Raw genomic sequence first — 16,891 nt, 5'->3', positions numbered from 1 at the left:
ACTACCCCTCAAATGCTCTTGATCCAATTCATCTGTGGCACCAGCAACTAAGGCAAGTCCATGAAACAGTCACATGATCAGTGTGCAAAATAGCGGGTGCCCAGTTAAGTTTGTAAAAGTCCAGTGGCCTCATTTGAACAGGGACAATGGTAAACGTTCCTAAGAGTGAAATAAGTGAAATCTGAAACTTCTCAGTTGCAAGAGCCTGGGCTGTTTTAGATCTTTCTGTTTTTCCCCCCTGAGGAGGGAGCCTGGGCCTCAGACTTGAATCTATTTTCCTCCTAAAATGCTCCTCTGTGGGGCCTGGTTCCCCAGCCCAGTCCTCCACAGCTAGCAGGTTCATGCCAGGGCCCAGTGTCCAGCGTCGGGAGGGCTGAGGCTGTCCTTGCCCCAGGGCTGTCCTGGAGACGGGCCCCCTAGACACGGGCTGGTCCACGGCCAGCCGAGCCCAGTGCTGCCAGCCCCCAGTTGCCGGGTGTAGTCCCATTCAGCAGGGGCCTGGTGGCTCCAGACAACAGCTGGAGACCAGAAACGAAGACTTCCAGCTACAAGCAAATGTTGCTGCTTCTTGAGGTTGAAATATTCTGTTCCCCAAGTTCCCCTTTCAGCCAAGCAAAAACAATCCCCCACAGGGACCCGACCCTGCCACAGAGGAACAAAAGCTCTCCAGTTCTCAGAGTCCCAGAGACTGGTCTGCAGTTTCAGGCTCACGCAGCCCAGGGGGGAAGAGGAGATGATCATGTGATTTCCAAGCTTGGAGACAAGGTCACCCTTGTCCAGCCCTTTCCGTCTCCACAGGAAGAAGAGCCTTTGATTGCTTGACAAAGGACGAGGCTGATGCTGCCCTGATGTGGGGTCCCCAGAGGGCGGGCGTTACAATGTCCAAATCTCTCAGGTTTCGGAAAACAAGGAGGTGAGGTTAAGGTCAGCGGTGCCCCAAGTCCGCGCAGATGGGTTTGGGGTGCTCTTCCTGGTCCTGCTTCAGGCAGGACAGCTGCACATTCTGGCTGCATTTAGTTTTCTGCTGCAGGCTAAGCTGTCTCTAAGAAATTTACTAGTGGGCCACCCCATTTGTTTTCCACCAGCCATGAAAAAGATTTTCCTTCAGAATATATTCGCACATGACATATCTGATGAGGGGTTGATAACTAAACTGTATAAGGAACTCATACAACTCAGTAAGATCAAATAATCTATCCAATTAAAAAAATGGGCAGAGGACAGAAAAAACATTTCTCCAAAGACATACAGATGCCAACAGACATATGAAACAATGCTCAACTAATTATCAGGGAAATGCAAATCAAAACCACAATAAGATACCACCTCACACCTGTCAGAATGGCTATTATAAAAAAGCCAATGAATAATGTGTTGGTGAAAACGTGCAGAAAAGAAAACCTTGTGCACTACTGATAGGTCTGCCAATTGGTGCAGCCACTATGGAAAACAGTATGGAGATTCCTCCAAAAACCAAAAATGGATCTACCATGTTACCCAGCAATTCTACCTCTGGGTATTTATCTGAAAAGTTCAAAAAGATATATGCAGAGATTAACCAAATAACTTATATGCATGTATGTATAACCCATGGATACAGACAATAGAGCAGTGAAGGCCTGAGGTGGGGCAGGAGCCAGTTGGAAGGGGGTAATGGGGGACATCTGTAAGATTCTCAACAATAAAGATAAATTAAAAAAAAGATATATGCACCTTTATGTTCATTGCAGTATCTTTTACAATAGCCAAAATATGGAAGCAACCTAGATGTCCATTGATAGATGAATGGATAAAGATGTGATACACACACACACAACACACACACACACAGTGGAAGTTTATTCAGCAATAAAAAAAAAGAATGAAATCTTGCCATTTGTGACATGGATAGAACTAGAGAGTCAGATGAAGAAAGACAAATACCATATGGTTTCACTTATATGTGGAATCTAAAACAACAACAACATGCAAATGAATAAACAACACACAACAAAAACAGCAGCCTCATAGAAACAGATTGAACTGATGGTTGCCAGAAGAGCGGAGGGTGTGTGTGTGTGTGTGTGGGGGGGGGGGTTGGGATAGGTAGAAAAGGAGAAGGGGAATACAGTCAGTAACACTGTGATAACTGCCTGGTGACAGGTGATTACTAGACTTAGTGTGAAGATGGCATTGTGAAGTATATACATGTTGAATCACTATGCTGTACACCTGGAACTAATATAATATTGTATACCAACTATACGTAACATTTCACAAAGTCAAAGAGAGCTCCTGGGAAAGAGAGAAGGAAAGTTCAGAGAAGAGAAACACTTGAGTGAAGCTTTCAGGGGCCATCATATCGCAACAGCCACCGCAGGGCTGGGGCTGGCTGCTGTGGTGCAGGCCAAGGTCGGCTGGGGAGAGGACAGAGGGAAAGAGAGGACCATGAACTCCATGTCCAGGTAAGGTGCCTGCCAGAGAACTATAGTAAGTCCTCACTTAACGTCGTTGATAAATTCTTGGAAATTGCGACTCTACGTGAAGTATAATGAAACTAATTTTACCATAGGCTAAAGGATATAGACAGGAGTCGGGCTCCTAAGGCTTATTTCTGCTCACAAAACATCACCAGACTTCTGAATAAAGACCTCTGAAAACACTTCTAGTATTAGCCATTGAAATACATGTGAGCTGTATCCTAGACACGTCTCCTTGTTCTTAAGCCCCCACCTCTACTCTACAATAACAGGCACAGCTACCATTTGCTGAAACGATACTAAGATAACTCATCACAACTCCGTGGGCAGGTACTGAACTGCCCCCATCTGACAGATGGGAAAGTAGGCTCACAGGGCTGAGTCACTGGCCCAAGGTCACGTGGTAAGCGGTGGGGTGGGGATGTGAGCCCAGACCCTGAGTACCGGCCCCTGGTCCAAGGGTGTAGGCAGCTTACCCTCACCTAGTTCTCCCCTCCCTCCAGGGCTGGTTTGGGGGCCTGGTCAGGTCGCCCGAGTCTCTCACTTGTGTACCTCCGAGGCTCTGGTGGGCCTCCTCACCCTCGGTCTTACCCACTCCAATCTGTTTTTCCTAATGCAAGTGCCTATCCCTCCAAACGAGGAATCTGATGTCACTCCTCCACCGAAACCCTCCGAAGCCTCCGTTTTACACTTCCTGGTCCCTCGGCAAGAGTGGTGGGAGCGGAATCCTGTAGGCTGACTCTAGGGCTGTGCTCTCCACTACCACCCCACGCTGCTCTCTGAGCCCGTTTCCTCACTGGCGAAACAGGGCGACAGTACCTGTAGAAAGGGCTGTCAGGGTACGCACAGCGCCTGACAGGAGAGAGCTGGGCGCAGAGCGGGCAACTCACGGAGCTTCCTTTGGTGTTCTTACAAAGGAGGGTGGGCAGAGGAAGAACTGGCTGCTCTGAGAGGCAAGACGAATTCCACCTGGGATAGTAACTACATGAGTGTTTTAGACATCTTTTCTCACTTCATCTTCATTACCTTCTGGGGCACAGATATTATTACATTTACAGGGAGGGGAAACTGAGAAGTGGTTTGACCACCTCAAGGTGGATCCAAACCTAAGTTTTTCTGAGTGCAGAGCCTCGTGCTTGTCCCCGAGAACCGCCCGTCTCACCGGGCTGGCGTGCGGATTTGAAATTCCAACTCTTTCGGATCTTCCCAGCTGAAGATCACTGCGGGCCAGAGCTGTGGCGAGACCTGAGGGAACCTGGAGACACTTGGGAAAAACTGAGCCAACAGTGTGGCCTGGCATGGGCACAGGTTAGGAAGAGTGAGGGTCTCTCTGCACGCGACACCGTTCTTGGGGTTCGGGGCGGGGAGGGGCGCCCATAAAGACGACAAGACAGGGCCCATCCCATTTCTACAACAATGAGAATATTTATTTTCTCCAGGCAGTAAAAATAACATTTTTCTCTCTTTTGTAAAAGTTAAGTACCATTACATTCCATTTTCTTAAATAACAAAACCCCTAAAAATATATATTAAATTGTATACAGTGCGTCACACTTCATCTTATATTTTAAAATACATGATGTTTCTATTTTATTCTCAAAGTTGCATATTAAGAGCATATTTACAAATAAAGCCTTGTCATCCAAAGTCAAGATCCCCACAGGAAGGTGAGCCTGGACGTGGGCAGGTCTGGACGCTGCGTGACCCCTGCGATGGCAGCTCCCCGCCACGTGCTCCCGAAGACACATTCTTTCTGAAGCAGATTTGCCTCGGACTTTCTTCCACACCCCACTTCCGTCTTGTTGAGTATGCTGGACTCACAAGACACAAGCCTGTGCAATGGGCACCCCCCTGGGTCTGCAGGCAGCGGGGGAGGCCCTTTCACCCCTGAGCCGGCCAGCCTGAGGGGAGGCAGCTGCGGCTGGAAGGTTTGAGAAATACCCCACGCCAGGGCAGCTAAGCTGAGAGACCTGGCCAGGAGGTAGAAGAGTGAGGAAGGTAAACAAAGACACCAGAGGAAACAAGTAAAAGGTTAAAAATTCCCAAGGTAGTAACAATAGCCGGCATCAAACACCACATAGGAGATCTGCAACCCAAGAGGGTGCCAGTTGACGGGGCTATGGCGTGGAGCTGGCCTGCTCTGCGGGAGACCTGGGGTGGCCTCGGCAGGCAGGGGAGACTGGGATCTCTGAGGCCATCCACTAAGTGCTGGTGAGGATTAAGTGCTCGACGGGATGCATAGAGGCTTGGCGACAGCCTGTGTGCCCGCTGGTGCTGGGATGGCCTGGCCGGATCCTCAGCTGGGTCAGGCGACTCTTGCCTGAGCTGACGATGGGGCACGTGGGGAGGCCTTTCCCCACAGGTCTGGCCTGAGGTCCAGGATGGCGGCATTCACTAGTGCTTTGATCTTCGTGGGTTTCTGGCGGACTGGAATCTTGAGCCAGAGCCCACACTTTAGAAGTTACACCGCTCACCTTACCTCGCTTATTCCCAGAGGCCTTCTACCCTGTTCTGACATGGGGTGTGGGGGTAGGTACCTGGGGTTCATTCCTACTCCTTCTCTGCTCTGTAAGCAGCGACACATGGGGAAGAACGCGGGCACTGACTGCCTTCTAGAGGGGCCAAGGGCACTGAAACACGGCTAAGGAAAGGGGAGGCAACAAGAGCAGTGGCCCTCCCTCATGGTGGGACATACATGGAGAGCCAGGGCCTGGCTACCAGCAGTGAACGGGATGAGGAGGGCACGCAGGTCCTGAGGCACCTACTTGCAGCCTCATCCACTCACCCACCTCAGGGCAGAGGCTGTGGACTGGATGCTTTCAGAGCCACTGTCCACGGTGGTCCCCAGAGCCCTCACCCCCACCTTCCTGTTTCATCATCTTCCGCAATGTGATCTGTAATGGACTTTTCTCAGGGTCACCCTTTCCAATCACCTCCAACCCCACTTTCTCTCTTCTTGAGCAGTGTCTTAAAAGGCCAAGTGCCTCCTGGAGGCACACCTCACCTCTTGCTTTCTCAGCTGTTTACTTAGCCACAGGGGACCCTCTGTGGGGTGTTGCTGACAGGCTCCAACCAAGACATGGCCAGGCTGTGGCTGAGGAGTGTGTGGAGGTTCAGCCTGCGACGGTTTATGGCTCTCTTCCCCCATGCTGTCCTGAAGCTGGTTTGGGATTCCCGTGGCCCCTCCCTGGGCAGTAAGTTGATCCTGGAGGCACTGGGCTGTTCCAGGACCAGCCGGAAGGAGAGCACTGGGGCGTCACCAGCGCTTCCAGGATCTCTGAGAAAGGGCTGATCCTGCTGCCGCTCAGACAACACACTGGCTTGGGGCTTGGCCCCTGTGACCAGTGTGAGGTGAGCAGGGCGGGTGGGCGGCTCCCAAGGCCAGTGACCAGAGTAAGTCTTAGGCAGCCGCGCTGCTTGTTGGCTGGGCGAACCCTTTGCCAAATCCCACATTCCCTTGGATGTGGGTGTATTCACAGCTCAGGGCCCTTTGTTACTGCACACCTGACACTTGTGTTTGAGAGGAGATTCCTCAAACGCCAGGAATAGCTTGGAAGGGATACTGCACATGCTAGTATATTTCCGGTGGTCCTTGATGGGACAGACTTCTGTCTCCAGACCCCCGGGTCTGCGGACAGCTGCTCCCGGGAAACGGCCTTTCCAGATCAAAGCGTGAAGACAGCACCAAGCAGCCCCATGCTTGTGGTGGGTCTCACGTGGTGCCTGGAGCAGCGCCCCTCCCCCCCCGCCCCCCTGTGGACACACGGCCCCGTTCCCCCACTGAAGGCCCCTCTGCCTCCAGCTCCTGGCATCTCTCCTGGTTGCCAAGTGTCACTTCTCCCTGTGGATACCTCCCCGCTGCCCCGCTTTTCTGGCAGCAGCCGGTTTCAGACGGGTTGCCAACGTGGCAGAACCCCAGGAAGGGCCATGGCAGGCAGTGGCTCAGGGACTTGGGGAAACTCGGCAAAGTGCTGCAAAGAGGGAACCTGGGAGGCCAGAGGCAAGCAAGGCCCAAGGCCCAAGTGCCTGAGGGAGAGTCATGTTCTGACCAAGGCCCAGACCCGGCCTTCAGAGGCCCAGGCTGCTCTCCTCACTGCTGCTGACAAAGCTGCTTGTGGGCGGTGGGCACGTCTAAACCGGAGAGGCAGACTCTCACAACCAGGGCAGGGTCGTGTGGGATCAGGGGTAAGAGCTCTCTCCCTCCCCACCAAGGGCAGAGAGGGCCGCAGAGAACATGGGCGCAGTGAGGGGTTTTCGTCTTCTTTCACAATGAGGGACAGCTAAAGGGGGACTGTGGCACCCTGTCTTCCATAATGCTGCCCAGATGCTAAGCCATGAGATGCATATTCCTGTTTCTGAACTGAGAGTCAGCTTAGAGAATCATGGAGAGATGAGGGCCTGGCTCAGGTGCCACAGGACCACCAGCCGTTTGGGGCAAGGCCAGACAAATCCAATCCCACAAGAAGTTACTGAGCACCTAGACAAGCTTTCAGTGAAGTCACATGTGTGAATAAATCATGGATGCTTTATACGACCACTCCACGAGCTTGTTCTGTTGCTCACCAAGCTATGGGAAGAAGCCCAAATGTGGGAGGCTTCAGGTTTGACATGAATGGGGGTCAGAAGACCTCATTCTCAGGCTGTGAAAGACTGAGGAGGACTTTTCTCATCCAGTGCCCAGAGAGCAAAGCCCGAGTCAGCACAGAGCATGGGCCCTTTTAGGGCTTTGGGGATGCTAATACCCAGGAGTAGAGGACCAGGCCAACCCTCAAGAGAACTTCGGAATTCTCTGCCTGGCCTTCTTCTAAACCACAAAGACCAGGAGAAAGTGATCTATGTGTGGAAAAAAACAGAGAAGAAGCAAGCAAGACTCAAGGCACACTACACTTACCCACCACCTGACAGTCATCTAGAATATACCTGAACCCAGTGCTGGACACAACTATCTTTGTCATCTCAGCCCAGAGTCCTGACACCCCCATTCCTGGATCAGACACACACACACACACACAGAGGAGGGCCAGACCCTGGGACGTTGAGTTTCTCTCTTAAGTGCAGCTGATGAAGCAGGACGAATCCAGGCTACGCCTGCCCCTGCAGCAGGGCGCCCCTTCCCAGTCCATTGGCAGGTGCCTCTGAAGAGGCCGAGGGAGAGGCAGGGAAGAGTTCATCAGAGGAAACCACAGGAGAGGTGGTCCCTGTGGCCTTGACTCAGAGGAACCTCCTGTCCTGGGCATGGGGGAGCTTTTAGTCACTCACAAGAGGATTACGGTCATCTTGTTGACTCTGACCCTTGAGCTTCTTCTTAAAGATGGAAATGGAAGTAGAAGGCTTATAGAAAATGCTCCAGATTTCTCCTGATGTCCCTGGTTGACGACAATCCCTAAGGTCCCCTGAAGCAGGAACACGATGTGATCTGTTAAACAAAAATAACGTAAGAGTTCTTCCTGCCCAGTAGAACAAAGCAGCCCAAACAACCTACGTCGCATGAAAGACCTGTACCTATGAAATGGGACGCTCGGTGGTCACGGGAAAGACCTAAGTGCTGCTTTTAGGGATCTGAAGGACTATTGTGCCGATGAAATGCGTCCTGTGGGGTGGGAGTGCAGCAGGGCAGATTCCAGTTCAGTTTAACAAAGAACTTGCTAACTCGCAGAATTATTCCAATCTGGAAAGGGCTGTCCTGAGAGATTGCGTTTTCAAATTCATTTTTAAAAAATAGAAGAATGCTTTCTTCAAATTACATTTATCAAGTTAAAACGGGGCAAAGGCAGAACTACTCTGCAGGAATGGGTCCTGCCTCAGCACCAATGCTGCGTGGCAGGGAAGCTGCAGAGGGGCTCCAGGATCAGGTAGGAGCCAGACGTGCACTTTAGGGCCCCAGGGTGCCGTGAGCTGCTGGGCCCTATAGGAAGCCTCCTGCTCTCCTGCTATTGTGGTAGACACGTGGTCAGGACTGTGCGGAGAGGCTTCCAGAACATGTAAATTGTGCCTTAAAAAAAAAAAAGTATATATATGGCATGTGAGTGGGCTCAGTAAACAATAATGACACTGTTTCCACTGAAAAATGTAAAGCGCAGGGTGGAGAGCCGTGTGGGTGGTCCCAGTCTGACCACAGCCTTCAGAGGGCAATGGAGGAGCCGTCACTTAATGTATAAACGCCTGTGGCTGAGGGCTAGTGAGAAGGTCAGGGAAAAGTGGCTTTCACTGGACACCAACATTCAGGAAGGCCTTGAAATGCAGATAGTCTATATATCAATTATATCTCAAAAAAAAAAAAAAAAAAAAAGGAGAGAGCTGCACTGGGAACCACAGGGAAGACAGAGTAGAAGTCCAGAAAAAATTAGAAAGGGCCGCCCTCTGTAAACACACAAACTTCAGTAGCCCCTTTCCCGGAAGGAAGAACTGCTAAACCTGAACAGCAAAATAAAGGAGGAAAATTTTTTTTCCCAAATGGTCAGAATTGAAGGATGAAGCTTCCGTGAGCTTCTTAAATAACTGCCTTAAAATGACTATTAAGAATAGTTAATAAATGTTAGATTCTCCTCCTAAGAATGTTTCCGGTTTCTACAAGGCACTGGGAAATATGCCTGGTACCATCCCAGCAATCTCTATTCCTGCATCAAGATCTCTTCAAGGCTAGCACAAGGCAAAACATGGAAATTGTTGTTTTTTATGCCCAGGCTGTCTCAATCCCCCTTGAAACTGTATCATTTGGACACAGTAGCAAACACAGTCACTCAGACCTCAGTGAAACTTGTCCAGTTGTACATCTCACTCTCCAGAGAATGAGGAGTCTCACTGTCATATGTTCCCTAGGACTGAGGGCTCTGGGGTCATGGTCTGCTGTCACGCTTTCACCCAGACAAACGAAGCTCGTAGAAAAGGAGCTCTGAGCCTTTGCTCCTGGAATTGGGCAGCTCCGTCGTACTCACCTGAACGTGACGTGCAGCAGGATCTTTGCTACGATGGCTGTGACTGTGAGGATGAGGAGAGTTGCCAGGCCATACACTGTCCATCCTGCAAAAGACAGGGCCCATCAGACCTGCTTGAGCTCAGTTTTCAGAAGGAAGCCCTGAGGCTGGCAGCTCAGAGACGCAGGTCTGGCCAAGGAGCTCCCTGCAAGTGGGAAAAACGACCAAATGCAGCGAAGGGCCAGGCCGCGTGGAGCCCAGCCTTCTGAGCACCTCGCCTGGCCTTAGGGCTCCCTCTTGGAGAGAGGCAGGTGGTGTGGTCCAAGATGCACTGGACTCAGTCAAAAATGATGGTGCACATTCTGTCTCTATTACCGGATCCACTGTGCAACCACAAATGAGTTACAGAGACTCTGTGGGCCTCAGTTTCCTCGCCTGAGGAATGAGGTGTGACCAGTGAAATCCTATCGGGATTCACAAACAAATGACGTGGGGCAAGCACTAGAGAGGCTCTCTGCCCTGACCTTCTATGGAGGGTCCTGCGGGGGACCTGGAGAACAGTCTGAAAATCTCTAGCCTAGGTAATTGCTAACAACACGCTGCAGCTCTGTCAGCTCACAAAGGCCCCAATTTCCTTGGCAGAAAAGAGAGAATGGAAGTCTGTACCCAACCAAGTTAAACCACAAGACCATTACCCACTCTCTATCCTTCTCCTGCATGACTTTTCTCCATAGCTCTTATCACTATCTGACTTTTTATTTTGCTTCTTGTTTTTTCTTCCTACTTATAAACCACTGGAGGGAAGATTTATTCAGTTCATTGTATAGTCCAGTGCCTAGAATAGCATCTGGTACCATTAAAGCACTTATGTATCTTTTGAACGAATGAATAAGCAGAGCTCCTGAAATTGCCAATTTAGGGAGCAACAACTTGGCGTTCTAGAAAGATATTCTCAATGTGAGAAAACACTGGACTAGCTGATTAACCATAATGTACAAAAGGCACACATGTTGTCTCTATGGAGGTGAGCACTTTTCCTTAAGGACTAAGGAGTCAAGCTAATGAGAACATGTCCCTCAAAGGCCAGGACAAACATGGTGACAGAGCCAGGACCCCAACCTGCCTTGGAATGAGAAACACCCAAGAGTACTCTGATTTTGTAACTGCCAAAGACACTGCCTTCAAGCTCTGTGGCTTCCACCCCCTTTGATGGTGTCCAGGAACTGCTACCTGGGACGGTCTGTGGTGGGTGGCTGGGGCTGGTGGTGATGACGTAGAGGACTTTGGAGGACCGGGCAGCGCTGATGCTGAGGTTTGCCTGCTCCGTGATCACCTCGGCCAACGTCTGGTTGGCAGTGGGCCTCTCCTGTGGTGGTTCTTCCTTAACAGCTGGAAGATCAAAAGGAATGAACTGGGGGAAAGCTGATAAGGAAAATGAGGAACTAGGGAGGAAGAGACACTGGTTCTATAGTGGAGCTCCTGGTTAGTAGAAAGGCTGTTTTCTCTGATCCAATTCTGGATGTAATTCTCTCCACTGGCCTCCACGCAGAACCTGCCAGGCTCTGGCCCTGAAGAAGGCAGAAGGAACGCACTGTCAACTTCTAATCATCTGACGGGTCTGTCTGTGGACACCTGAGAACACTTTATCATTTCCTACCTTGTGCCTTTACAGCTATGGCTCCTTCTGCCTGGAAAGCCCTGGTCTTTTCTATCTGTTGACCCAAATCCTACCTGTTCTCCAAGACTGGCCCACCTGTGGGGTAGCCTCCTCCCTCGGGCTCCCTGTAGACACACTGCGTGAACTCTTCTTGAGGCCCTTGACATCTAAGACAAAGATTAGGTCTTAGACACCCCTGTTTCTCATGTGCTGGCAAAGATATGTGCCTGGAACACATGTGCCCACATTAGAGAGACATAGAGTGGGGCTTCACCTTAGGATTTAAAGAAATATGGGAAACCAATCTTCTGTGGGTGGCTTGGGTCCTGAGAGACAGGGTGATGGACCAAATGACCTCCTTAGAGCCTTCCAATTCTATCCGCCTCAGTTCTTTCTTTTGGTTGTTCTTTTAACCCTCCCATGGAAACTGTCATTAGGACTACTAACATGGCAAACATTACAGGTTTCACCTCTTTTCTGTATCATGAAACATATACAAGTTATGAAATGGGAGGGGGGAAACCCATAAGTTAAGTCAGTAGCTCCTGACTAAGATCTCCCAGCAAGAACTGCCCAAGCTCCACAGGTCACCAGGGTGTGCAAGAGGAGCCAGAGACACACGGGAAAGTCTTACCTTGGTATAAGACAGCAAATCCCTGGGCCTGATTGATGCGATCAGAAAAGAAATACAAAATGACAAAATCCAGGGAGACATTAAAGGACAAAGGTGGGCGGTTCCTTCCATTGAAACGGACCAGGACTTGGTGGGTGTAGCCGTCCAGCAGCTCCACCATGTCTGCGGAATCCCTGATGTCAAATAAGGTGAAGTTGAAGTGGATGTGGGAGGCTCCCGGGACCCGAATGGTCCAGTAGCAGACCCTCCCTGTGGCGTAGGTGTCAGGGAAGTCAGGGGAATAGACTACAGAAGTCATGGCCGAGTAATTCCCACCGCAGGCGCCAACGAGAGCTGTGGGAGACAAAAGGACACGGCCCTCAGCCTGAGCTCAGCCACAGGGCTCACTTTCTAACTAGTTACAACCAATTCTTCTGAACTTCTGAACGTGATCCAGTTTAGGACATTGTTTTTAGTCTAGAAAGCCAGACTGTCTTCTGTTTCAGGATCAAATCACCAAATGAATCACTTAAACCCTGAACAAATGACTGTGGAAGCTTTTTTTTTGCCCAGGAGACCTTAGAATTAGAACACAGCACAGTGGTGTGGTCTAGGTGGGGGCCAGGCTGGAGTCAGAGAGTCTGGGTTTGGGACCAGCTGGGCCATGTGATCCTTCACTTCCAGGCCTCTCACTTCTTTCAGTCTTGAGGTTGGAGAGACCACCACCTGCTCCTGTATCACATGAATGTGTGAGGACAGATGAGATAAAACAGTGGGCCCTCTTGCAGGGGAGGCACTCCGTGAGGTAAAGCCGTGAAAAAGAAGGTCCTTACAGCACTGGGGCATCCCTGATACCTTAGAGGAGCAATGCACACGACAGTCCACACGAGAACTGACTTTCTGCCTGGAGGAGACTCACTCGGTCTGATCACTGTGTCAGCACGTCTGATTTCTCTGGACTCCGTTTTTGATTTGCAGGTTCCAGGAAGGGGATACAACCACTTGACCGTATCTTACGTGGTGAAGTATAAACAAGGTCCTGGATGTGAACGTCCTTGAGAGGGAGTGTGGGGCTGGGATTTACAAAGCTTTGGGGGAGTTCCACTTCCCTTTAGGATGTAGAAAGCAGTAAGAGGATGCTTTCATCCAAACAACGAAAAAAGCTCAAAACTTTTATCAGCCTGTCAGAAAGCTGAGGTCTGAAGACAAAGGAAATTTAATTCTAAACAGCAAGAAGCCCCTCCACGGAGAGTCGGACCACACCAAAGTGTTTCGTCTTTGACAGAACAAGAGGAAGAGGTAGCCACCATAGAAGCAAGTAAGAAGCAAGCAGCTAAATTTTAACAACCCCCTAAAGGTTGAGTGTGGGCTAGCCTCTCAGTCTGGAGCCCCAGACACAACAGGGGTCTGCACTCAGTTGCAGGCAATTCTAGGCAGGCCCACCCAGCACCCACCACAACTCCCTCCCAAAGGAAGCACAGCCTTAAGCTGCTGGGAGAGGGGCAGCAAACCTTCTTGTTCCCAGAGCCAGGGTAGAAACAAAACCTGTTTGCCCCTGGGGAGAGGGAGTAGGAAACTCTCTCCTTCCTGCCAAAGTAACCAGGCAAAGATCTGCTTCTGGGGGAAGAGCAGAGGCAAAAGCCACCAACCCCGTGTTGCCCTGAGCCCAGGATCCTGCACCAATGAAAGCAGGGCAGAAACGCTCTCCTTCCCAAGAGCCAGCACCGATGCAAGGCAGTGGTTAGCTGCCAGGGAGGGGTGGAGGGGTGCAGGGATGCTAAAAAGGTCCCACCCCTGAACCCCAGTAATATGTCCTAAGTCTGAGGATGGACAGGAGGACCAAGACATCTCCCCACCCCTTGACCTCACAGAGCATAGCACCAAGTAACAGGCAACAGCACTGAGGGAGGGGAAGACCCCCTGGGTGGCATAGGCATGTAGCAACTACCCAAAGCTGAGGGTGGGACAGCAACACTGAAGAAGCCCACTGGCATCCCAGGCTCCACACGAAGCACAGGTAACAGCAGCTCATCACTGAAGGGATCTGAAACCTGATGTGCATTGAAGACAATGACAGAAGCAAGAAAATCCAAACCCAGCTCACCACCGACAAAGGCTCAGTCCCCACACTGCACAGGCCTGCCCTTTTCCAGGGGTAAGTTCTATTGACCTCAGCCTCTGCTGTTCTTTTGCACATCGTGTATGGCATTCAATAAAATATTACAACACACATATAAAAGCAAGCAAAAAAAGAAAGAGGGGGATAAAGACTAATTGCCAAGAGATAATACATCTGATATATATATATATATATATATATATATATATATATATATATATATATATGTCTCAAATTATTATGTTGCAAACCTAAAATGAATATAATGTCAATCATATCTCAATTTTTAAAAAAGAGAGAGAAGAAAATCCACAGAACCAGACTCAATAATGACCCAGACATTAGAACTACCAGAGACTACATGATTAATAGAGAAAGGACCTAGTGGAAAAGATGGACCATATGCTTGAACAGACTGGAAATTTCAGCAGAGATATGAAATCTATATAAAAGAGTCAAATGTAAATGCTAGAAATAAAACAAACAATTATCAGAGATAAAAAAAATCCCTTTGATGAGCTTATAAACAGACTAAACAAAGTTGAGGAAAGAATAAAATAATTTGAAAATAGGTCAATAGAAATTATCCAAAATGAAACAGAGAAAAAATTAAGTGAAAAAGGCAAAACAGCACCCAACAGCTGTGGGATAATATCAAATGGTCTAACAATATGCAATTGGAGTCCCAGAAAGAAAAGAAAAAGAGAACAAGGCAGAAGAAATATTTGCAGAGAAAATACATGGCTAAGAATGTTCCAAGGTCAATGAAAAATAATCTAAAAATCTCACCAAACTCCAAGCAAATAAATTAAAAAATAAACATTAAAAAAAACCATACCTAGACACATCATAGCTAGTGCTGAAAACAAAGATAAAAGCCTGAAAGCAGGCAGAAGGGAAAAGCCTACATATATAGGGGAACAAAGCTGGAGCAGCCGTCTCTAGAAACGATGCGAGCCACAAACGAAGAAGAAATTTTTTTTAAGTACTAAAGGAAGGAAACCTGTCAGCACAGAATTCAAAATCCAGCAGAAACATTTTTCAAAAGTGAAGGTGAATTGACTTTCTCAAACAAAAGCTGAGAGTGACCACTGACAGCAGACTGGCATTAGGGAAAATGCTAAGGAAACTTCTTTAGGCCACACGGAATAACAAAATGTGTGGCCTGATGTGTCTGCTTCATCACGTGGTAGCACGCGTCAGTTCTTCATTTCATTTTTCATTTTATTATGTTATTTAAAAAAAAATTTAAATTGATTTTGAGAGATAGAGAAGAGAGAGAAAGAGAGAGAGAGATACATCACTCAGTTGCCTCCCATATGTGCCCAAACCGGGGGGATCGAACCCATAACCTAGGTATGTGCGCTGACTGGGAATTAAACCTGAGACCTTCCAGTGCATGGGACGATGCTCCAACCAACCGAGCCACACCAACCAGAGCAAGAGGATCTTTTAAAAAAAACAAAAATATCAAACAAACAAGAGAGGCCCTGGCCGGGTAGCCCGGTTGGTTAGAGCATAATTCCGATATGCCAAGGTTGTGGTATCGATCCCCGGTCAGGGCACACACAAGTAACCAATGAATGCATAAATAAGTGGAACAACAAATCGATGTTTCTCTCTCTCCTTTCCTTTCTCTCTCTAAAATAATCAATTTACACACACACACACACACACACACACACACACACACGAGGATCTTAAAGCTAATACTGAGTAATTATATCAGTGTTTACATCAAATTGGAAAGGTCATCTTTTCCAGGTTGTCTAAGTATCTCCCAATAGGCCATGTCTCTCCAGCACATGACACAACTGTCATTAATTACTTGTTAAATGAATGTCTCCCTTTCTAGGACAGGGCTGAGTCTTCTTGTTCAGTGCTGTATGGCAGGGCCTGGTCAGTGCCTGGCCTGCAGTAGGTGCTTAACAAGTGTCACCAAGTGGATAAAATAATACATGGAAAGAAGTGGGGCAGGCTTGTTCCCTTGGCCCAAGGGTTCCTGTGTCTTCAACAGTGACAGGCACGAGGCATACTCACTGTCAAAGAGGATGATCCGGCCATCGCCACCACAGAGCTGGGTTTGATCCCCGAAGCAGACGCTGTTGCACTCAGTACTGGCTACCTCCCCATACTTCCAGTAATCCGGATTGTTTCCACAGAAGCAAGCATAGCCTGACTCCATCCCAGCAAACTGCCACAATAGAGAAGCAGGACTTGGTAAGTGTCAATCAGGGATGTCAAGTGAACTGAAGGATCCTGGCAAGGTTGGTCCCCAGAAAGCAGCCAGCCTCATCTTCCCAGCCCACCCTTCCCCTGGGACCTCTCCTTGTCCCATTCTTACAACAGGTCATTACACACTGAGGGAGGGAAGAGGAAGAGAGAAAAGGAAAGGGAAGGAAGGAAATGAAACAACTTAATTTTCTTATTTTTTGATGTAACAAACAATAGCATTATTGAATCTTAATGGCCAACGAATGAATTTCAGATAGAGGAATGGACAGGAAGAAAATATTTTGGACTGGTGTCCAGGCCGGGCCCCTGAATTTATCAAGGAAGCAACCACTCCCTTGGTTTATTCCCAGATCGCCCATAGAGCCAGAGATGTTCCTGCTCATAACACACACGCACAAGGAAATAAGTAACTCTGTCAGAAGTCAAATAGGGATGCCGATATTGGGGTTTTTCAGTCTTTGGACAAGAGAACTGCCTCATACTCCTCATTCCCAAGCCCCACTCTTCCTCCAACTTCTCCTTGGCGGAAAAACAGAGTTGTATGGCTTCACAGGTTATATTTCAAAAACTTATATATAGTTTAAAGTCACTTTTACATCGTTACCTGTTTCTATAGATATATAGCCACAGAGCAGTTACCTTGAACCTCTGACTCCGACAAAAACTGATGCAGGTTTGTATGGTAAGTTTGTTAGATGTTTTACTGGCGCCAGTTAGAGGAGGTGGGTTTCCATGATCCTTGTAGCAGCCAAGGTTTCCAGGCACTGTAGAAAAAAGAAAAACAAAAGAATTTCACAACATCTGGCTGTGAAACAACAAGAAGGAAAAGTGTTTTGTGCCAGGTACCTTCATCTCAGCCAATATTTCCACTCCTAAGGCACAATAAATAACAAG

The 16,891-nt window shown here is 48.8% G+C and overlaps 1 protein-coding gene across 2 annotated transcripts in view; it reads right to left on the bottom strand.

Annotated features, from left to right (window-relative positions):
• Window positions 1-3,861: 3,861 nt before the first annotated feature.
• The window catches only part of KREMEN1 (kringle containing transmembrane protein 1), a 49,101-nt gene continuing 36,071 nt past the window's right edge, over window positions 3,862-16,891 (bottom strand). The window contains exons 4-9 of one of the 2 annotated variants that reach the window (XM_059676735.1): window positions 16,637-16,761; window positions 15,803-15,956; window positions 11,665-11,997; window positions 10,601-10,762; window positions 9,395-9,479; window positions 3,862-7,875 (exon numbers count right to left, since the gene is read on the bottom strand). In XM_059676735.1, coding sequence (XP_059532718.1) covers window positions 7,707-7,875; window positions 9,395-9,479; window positions 10,601-10,762; window positions 11,665-11,997; window positions 15,803-15,956; window positions 16,637-16,761 — 1,028 coding nt within the window. In that variant the 3' untranslated portion in view covers window positions 3,862-7,706. The remainder of the gene's footprint in view (window positions 7,876-9,394; window positions 9,480-10,600; window positions 10,763-11,664; window positions 11,998-15,802; window positions 15,957-16,636; window positions 16,762-16,891) is intronic. The other variant, XM_059676736.1, reaches the window with a different exon arrangement.

This window comes from Myotis daubentonii, chromosome 19 (genome assembly GCF_963259705.1).
Source record: "Myotis daubentonii chromosome 19, mMyoDau2.1, whole genome shotgun sequence".
Taxonomy (NCBI): domain Eukaryota; kingdom Metazoa; phylum Chordata; class Mammalia; order Chiroptera; family Vespertilionidae; genus Myotis; species Myotis daubentonii.
This window is presented reverse-complemented; position numbering and strand designations above follow the sequence as displayed.